Consider the following 8398-nt stretch of genomic DNA (forward strand, 5'->3'; position numbering starts at 1 on the left):
GTGCACAGGCTCCCCTGGTGCATCCCAAGGCAAGAGCCTATAATCTGACGATGAAAATAATCATCCTTGAGCTTAGGAGACACTAAGGGACAATCCAGGGTTTTTACTCTTCTCTTTGAAACGTGGCAGTATGTCAGGAATTCAGAAGCATTTTCCAATGCTCAAATGCAGGAGGATTGGTCCACGCTATGGTACTGCCAAAACTGCATGTTGAAACAATTTCTCTGCTACAGTTTCTCCGATACAATTTCATTGAGGCTATATTACCAAACTAATAGATCCAAATCATGTTTTGTTTCCATAGGTTTCCCATTCTCTTAGTAGTGGTCCTAACATGTATGTATAAGTGGCACCCTCAGAAGCATTTGGTGACATTTTGGACGCTAACCACGTTAGCATAGGTACTTCACTGGAAACCAGAACTTCTGACTTAATATGTTGTCTTAAGAAGGTCCAACTTGGACACTTAGGCCAAATCCAAGCACCTTCTCTCTTGTTTTCCTCCCACTCAGTTGCCTTGAAGAAAACGGTGAAGATGAAGGTCCTTAATAGTTGAGACTGTTGAAATTATTCTATTTTCTAGTTCCAATATTGCAATTTCATATTTTTCTAATACGTCTTCCTATACTTCCTCTTTCAGGTACTTCGTACTTAACAGATATAGTATGGTGGTCTGGCACTATTGCAAGTAAGTATCTTAAAAGGTCTGATTTTATTTGAAGGGAGAAGTTGCGGTTAGATGGTGAAATGAGACATCAGGAAATCTGGGTTCTCATCTTGAATCTCACGCTCACTTGTCATGAAATTCCCATCCCTCAGAAATACCCCACCCTCAGTAAACTCTCACTCTGGCTGCTGTCTCTGATGGTGTTTGAGAAGGCAAAGAGCTGGGACAATCCCAAGTCTGTCCAGATTTCTGAACCATTTGGTACTTGCAGCCCTTGGCAGCCGTGCGCTGCTCTGACTCTGGGTTCCTACACCGTTTGTGTCTCTGGATTGCGCTGGTCCGCTCAGTTTCTAATAAAAGTCAAAGCTGAATAAGAAATTGTCGCTCTGCACAAAAGGGCTCATTGAGCACGTTACGTTTTTAGATCAGAAAGCACTTAGCCAGCTTCAATTAAAAAAAAAAAAAAAATCCTTTTTGATTTCTGGTTTGACAGATACAGTTTCAGTTTTGCTTTTAATTTACAAGATTAATGTGAAGCCTTGTGTGGTGCTGCTATGAGATCAGTGTAATTTCACTCTTAGTATCTTTGTAAACTCTGCTCAGGCTCAATTCACTCTCTGGTGTGAACCCAGAGCATGGGGAGCAGCTAGCTTTCTCCTCTTGCTGTTCAGCCCTAGTTCTATCCACGAGCTTAAAATCAGACCCCACTTTTAGACTCTAATCCAGCCTTTTGCAAATTATTTGGAAATGTTCTGGTGCTGTTTCTGAGAAGTATATGCATCCAGTTGTGTCCCTTGTTTTGTGGCAACAAGGTAAGTCTCTGTTTTTCTTGTCTTCAAGCTATGCAAAAGGAATGGAAACTGATAGATCCCTTGAAGGACAAAGTTCACAAGAAGTGTAGAAGCCACCAGAGCTTCAGAGGAAGTCCTCAGCTAATTTAACCTGAGTTTAAGTAGTACTTTGTCAGCTTCCTCCTCTGCCAGGATCACTACTGCTTGAGTAGCAATAAATCCGTGCACTAATCACTGCTGTTTATCGCTCGTGAGGCTCCCGTCTTGAATCTCCGAGCAGAAGGAGTTAAAATAAGGGAGGTTTTATTACAGGAGTTTATCTTGGTGAATCAGAGAAAATGATTTTATGCTTAAAAGAGTTGACAGAATTGAATGAAGGCAAAATAGCTGAAGGGAGTGGTATCAGTTGGCTTTTGTCCCATAGCTAGGTGCAGGTATTTCAAAACAAAGCCTCAGTTTACAAAGTTTACAAAGGAACCAAGGGAGGAATTGCTTAAGGATATTATAGATTCAGAATTGCAACAGAGTCACGAACAGCAATAGCAACGGCCAGGTAGGCACCTATGGGATGCAGAGAAAGGCAATGTTTTGGGGAATTAGCAATATGCCCAGTTATCTGGGCAAAATTATAACAGCTGACATAATTTTCTCAAGCAGAGAATTTGGAGTTTGGATGACTAACAAAACCCACATAAACTCTATCAACTTGTTTTCACAATATTTGTTCAGATGGTGAACACGCATTTCTGTGTTGGCATACTGACTCGGCATAACACTGCCTAACCATTTTGGGGCCTTGAGATCCACTGGATTACTGAAGACTTCAAAGGAAGGGCTACAGATTCTGCTAAGGGATTTTTTTTAAAAGTCAAAAGAGTCATTGCAGCATGCGTACAGGTATTTCAATGAGCATTAAACTAATTAATTGGCTAATTAATTAGTTTCAGTGCAGATTTTGATAGCAGCGTAGATGTGGCTGGTTTTCATAGTGGATACATCTGTTAGCGTTTTATCACAGATGGGGAATGCACTTGTGAAACGAATCTCCTGTTTGTCTCCACGGATTTGGGCTTTCTTTCACATTGTAGAGCAGTGTTGGAGCTCCTGAACTGGACTTTAAGATGAAACGAGGCTGGAAGATGCACCCTAGGAACATGCCTAACGCGCACTAGCTGCAAATAGACTTTCAGTCTGTGGGAGCAGGGTGAAGTTGGACTGACATAGAACCCTGGACATGCGTAGAGCAGACATCTTTTGCTGTACGGATCTACTCCTGGTCTCCTTGCTAATGTAGACATATCAGCGTGCATCAAGTTTTGCGTTGCAATAACTTTGGGGATATTTGCGCTCCTTCAGCAAGCTTAAAGCTTGATATGCCTTCAAGAGCTGAAGCCGTGAATGGACTTACAGCATTGATGTATCTGGAGAGGAATTTCTATCTGGAGAGGAATTTCTATCCAGAGAGGACTCGATAGGTTGGCAGCAAAGGTCCTCAACATCAGGTAGATGGTAACAATTACTGAGATCCTTTTTTAATTTGGTCTTAATTAGTCCTGGTCTGTCATTCGTGGTGGTAAGAGACTGTTACTATTACTCCATGGTGATACTTCTGGGAATGATACTACATGGTGAAAACTTCTGGGAAGTTCAGTTGCCTTACAATATGTGCAGTTTAACCGAAGATTCAGAGACCTAATTTATGGATCGGTGTTGGTTCTTCCAACAGAAAGTTAAGGCAGCTGACTTCCAAAAAAAGCAACCTTTTGTCAGAGACGTTTGGAAATGTATGTAATCTGCAGAAACACAGCCTGCTAGCTGTATCCCATCCTCCATACAAGATCTGCCCCAGTGCCTTCAGATGCCTTGAAGATAATGCCAAAGTTGCCACGTACATCTGCTGAAAAACAAGCCCGAGGCTGATAGCTGAGTTACTCTGTTCCCAGGGGCAAGGAGAATTGAGGAGACCATCACTGACTCTTGTGCTCTAGAAATGCTGCTCATTAACTTCTCTGACTCATTCTTGCATGTAGAAAAAGACTCAGTGAATTGAATTAGTATAATTTTGCCACACTCCGCCGTTTTGTAAGTTTGTTTGTCTCCTCGTGTTCCCTGTAGGTTACACAGGTCTTCAGCTCTACTGATAATGTGAGCTAATTTGGTAAATTAATTAATGTTTGCACAGTGCTTTGCAGGTGTAAAGACCAGGATGATGGTAACGATATTTGATAGTGGAGGGCAATGCCAGCCTGAGCGTAAAGACAGCTTGGATTCTTGAAATGTTTTTAAATGCTGATAATGGCTCAACTGGAAATTTGAGCTATATGTCATTTGTGTGCAGTCTCAAGGTTCTTGCCAGTTACCACAGACCCTGTAACTATGCGAGCATCACGTTGACCTATTACAAACTTGCCAGCACTTGCAAAACCATCCAGCTTTTCTTTTCTAACTGAAAACTTGAACGCATGAAGTGTTTATCACAGCTGTGATGTGCAATAGTGTGGTACATCTTGGAATTTGCTTTTATTGGGGGAAAGAAAAAAATAAGATTGTGACGCTCTTATTGTGACTTGTCAAGGATCTGTTCTTTTTACAGTGGTCAGGAGTTACTTTTGATGTTATATAGTGGTGTGAAAATTTGATGTGGTCTACTGTATATTGAAGAGCCCTTACGCATGTGCTTCGTATTTCATTAGTAGATTCGTTTTGTCAGTACTGTCCTTATTTTCCCCCCAAAAGGTAACACTGCTGTTAGGAGCTATAACCAAGTGCATTCGTGTTACACGTATGCACGTTCTAAAGCTGAAATCATGGGTTATATATACTTTTAGCCCGCCTCATATAAATATTTGAGTGTAATATTGAGATACTTGAGTGTAGCACACGAGTGTTTCTAATTCATAGTCTTATTTATATTCAACTAAAAGAAGTTGCAAATGAGATTATTTACTGTGCCCTCTTGGATCTTCTTGTGTGGCAAATATAAATCCTATATTAAAAAATAATTTAAAAATATAGAAAAATTCCAGCCATTTTGTTTAAATGCAAAATTAACAGAGCTAAGCAAATTTGTAACATCTGTTTTCCAGTTAGGTCAGTCTTTCCCAAACACTATTGGGTAAGTTTTCATTACTTCTTCTTACAAAGGGATTTAAAGGCTTATTTCTGGTTCTCTTGACAGTGGCTCTGGGTCAAATAGGGAATTTCTTGGCCTACACTGCAGTCCCAACTGTGCTAGTGACGCCCTTGGGAGCTCTTGGCGTTCCATTTGGGTAAGAGTTTGCTTTTCTTGTTCTTATCTGAATGTTGTTACTACTTAACAAAATGTCAGAGAGACTCAGTGATCACCGGAGGTCCACTGAGAAGATGTCAGGCTTATGAGTGTTAATGATGTGTTATAATGTCAGCTATTCCTGTTCTCCCCAGCAAAGTGGCGGTGGGGGAAGGCAATGGTGAAGAAAAGGCTTCTGAGTACCTTCTGCTTTAACTATCACTATGACCTGGAACAGATACACTTTTTTTTTTTTTTTTTTCCTTTCACTGTGGTTGATCTGGACTATTCTACTTACTCTCTTATTCACAGTTCCCTTAGTATGTAGATCTGTCATTTTGTCTCACAGTCTTTCTCTCCCCTGCTATGCAAACCCACGTGTGTTTATTGAGGCTGATTTTCATTTGACTGGATTTGGCCCCGTTTCCTGAAGTGGGAGTCCCTTGCATATGCACGCCCACAGCTTCTTGAATGTTGTGCTCATGTGAAGGGAGGGAACAAAAAAGGCAGTGAGTGTTCCTAAAAGGAGTTTAATATGCAAGTAAAATGTTTTGTGAATAGCTAAACTACAGTTGTGAACCTACTGCAGTGAAAAAGTACAGTTCTTTAAAAACAAAGCTGTGCGTTGCCTGGAGATTTTTCTGTTGCCTACTGTTGGCTGCTGAATTATGTCTCTGACTGCCCTGGTCATCTACTTCAGAGTGCAGATTGCTTTGTATGGGCTTCACAGCTGTCTTAGTTTTATACGCTACGAAGCACAGCAATGATGGTGCTCTACTTAACACCTATTATTTTATCCTAGGCCACATAATTTTGTGTATTTCGGTCAGCTACGTGTCTGAGCTGAGCCCTGTGATCTTTGTAACCAAGGACCACTTATATCTCATGACTGCGTAGCACCTATAAAATGCGGCTTCATGACAGCCAAATTGTTAACGGGTAGATATCTGCCTCAGGTGCCAGATGCCTGGTTTGGGGTTTGGGTTTTTTTGGAGGTGGTGGTGTTGGTTTTGGGGATGTTGTGGTTGGGGTTTTTGTTGGTTTTTTTGTTTGGATTTTTTTTCCTGAGATGAAACATCAAGAATTGACTAAGACTGAGACTGGATGAATCTTTCCTAAGATAAGTCAGAAATGCATTTTGAGGATCCAACAACATTTGATACTGTTCCTTAAAAGGGAAATGCATGTGGGACATCACTGTTGGAGCATTATTAACAGATGTAGTCAAACTTTCAATTTTCTTTCTCTTTGTGAAAGGTCCATTTTAGCTTCTTATTTACTGAAAGAAAAACTGAACATTCTTGGCAAGCTGGGATGTTTGCTGAGCTGCGCTGGGTCTGTTGTTCTCATCATCCATTCTCCAAAGTCCGAGAGTGTAACAACTCAGGCTGAGCTTGAAGAGAAGCTTACAAATCCAGGTACTTTGTTCTTTTATTAACTCATAATGATTTTGTGAGAGTGATCAAGAGCACGCAGGAGGAAGAGGCTTACCGCTTCCATCAGGTAGGAAAACTGACTTCTGAAGAAACCATGATGTGACAGAGGCAAATCAGTACAGCTTTTTGTGGGAAAACTGTGCCTTGCTGTACTTGGAACTGTCAGATTTATTGATACATGTTGCAGAAAGGAAAATGTGGATACTTTTGAAAATGTTATCCTGCACAGCAAGCTCAGAACAATGGCCATCTGCACTTTTCTAAAATTATGAAAAAGTTTATCTTGCTACTTAGAGATGAAAGGATTCTAGGATCTCAATTTAAGTTGTTTTATACAAAACAAAAAATACTGATTGTCTTTTGTTCTTTAACTCTGCATTTGTTTTTTTATTAAAAGTTTATATGAGATACCAGTTATGTTCCAAGCAGATTTCTTTGCACAATAAAGGTGTGTAGAAATACGCTGTTGAGACATATGCTGAAGTGCCTGTTCTTTCTCACAGAGAATGTAAAGCCCGTCTAGCTCCTGGAGGGGAGAGACTAGTGCTAATACATGCCAGACCCACTTTGATTTTTCTTGCACAAGAGCTAAACTGCCAACTATTGTTATTTCCTTCAATTGCTTTAGGTGGGAGAAACTCAAACCTAATAACATCAGCTATCCAAAAAATGTGCAAACAAAGAAAAGAAAACAAATACCCTGGTCTAAATTTACCATTTCAATCTGACCAAAAGGAATTGGAAATATATTCCTTTAAAACTGTAAAGCATGAAATGTTTTTCATCAGTCTAATCTGTGTACTGATGCTATAATATAAATGATAGGGCCTCCCAGTTCTTCCAACTCTCCCTACTCACCTTAATGGGATCTAACTTCATGTTTAAGCTCTTTCCTAGATCCACGCACCATGCTTTATTGAACTGGTTATTAATGAGGTGTTATCACTGCTGTCACAGGGGGCTTTAAGGAGCATAATCCTGATGGAAGAGAGAATGAAAAAAAAAAAGCCATCTTAAATCCAGTTCAAATGTGCAACAGTGTGTATTTTGCTACATGGTAATTTGTTTTACCCAAAGAACATGACATCATCAGTTGCAGGTGCCCACAACATCTCTAAAAGCTCAGTGATACGGATCTATATTCAATAGCAAATCTTAATCCTGGTGTATACCTGAAGTTAACTGGTATGACATGATTTGCCTGCCAAAATCTTTAGAAGACCAAAAGTTCTCACCTTGCTATTATCTTGTTTTCTTTTTGTTTTCCAGTTTTCGTGGGTTATCTCTGCATAGTGCTGCTAATGCTTCTCCTGCTTATCTTCTGGATAGCTCCAGCTCATGGACCTACTAATATCATGGTTTACATCAGTATTTGCTCTCTGTTGGGCAGTTTCACTGTTCCCAGCACAAAAGGCATTGGGCTGGCTGCTCAAGATATCTTTCACAATAACCCCTCGAGTCAAAGGGCTCTGTACCTCTGCCTGGTACTTCTGGCAGTATTAGGATGTAGCATTATCATTCAGTTCAGATACATCAATAAGGCACTGGAATGTTTCGACTCCTCTGTGTTTGGTGCCATCTACTACGTTGTGTTTACCACCCTGGTCCTGCTGGCTTCAGCCATCCTTTTCAGGGAATGGAGTAATGTAGGAGTGGTAGATTTCTTGGGAATGGCTTGTGGATTCACCACAGTATCTATTGGAATTGTTCTTATACAAGTCTTCAAGGAATTCAACTTCAATATCGGGGATTTAAATAAACCTAACATGAAGACAGATTAAAATATTTTTTGAGGGGAAACTGGATGGCTCAGGGAAGGATGCAGCGCCTTTCATTTCCAGGTCACTGATTCAAATATGATTCAGGTTGGTAGTTACCCTCTGACGATTTGGTGGCCTACGTGAAATGAATTGGAGGCCTCCATCCAGTTTCAAAGGAACAGTTATCCATCTACCCCAGTCAACACAATAAATGACCTTAATTGGAACCACTGATTGAGTCAGCATAGAGACCGATGTATTTTCTTACTGTAAAAGGTAATCCATCAGAAAAGATCTGGAGATATTCTGACAGACCTGTGTATGAAAGCTTGTATTGTGGCTTCTGAGGTACCGTTTCTGTGGGCAGAGAACATCAGTTTCTAATGCACTCAATCTGACACCATTCATGAGTGATGTACACCTTAAAATATGGGGGGAGAAAAGTGAGTGGAACAATTTGTTAATCTCAATATAGC

At 40.4% G+C, this 8398-nt stretch overlaps 1 protein-coding gene across 1 annotated transcript; it reads left to right on the plus strand.

The window, feature by feature from the left end:
- Positions 1-640: 640 nt before the first annotated feature.
- On the plus strand, positions 641-7943 carry NIPA1 (non imprinted in Prader-Willi/Angelman syndrome 1; the record flags this gene model as incomplete). The annotated part of the gene is made up of 4 exons (XM_009575404.1): positions 641-688; positions 4637-4727; positions 5984-6144; positions 7432-7943. Coding segments are annotated over 4 exons (812 nt in total), but the record flags the coding sequence as incomplete, so codon positions are not given.
- Positions 7944-8398: the final 455 nt, after the last annotated feature.

This window comes from Fulmarus glacialis, unplaced genomic scaffold, assembly GCF_000690835.1.
Source record: "Fulmarus glacialis isolate BGI_N327 unplaced genomic scaffold, ASM69083v1 scaffold33633, whole genome shotgun sequence".
In the NCBI taxonomy this organism is placed as follows: Eukaryota; Metazoa; Chordata; class Aves; order Procellariiformes; family Procellariidae; genus Fulmarus; species Fulmarus glacialis.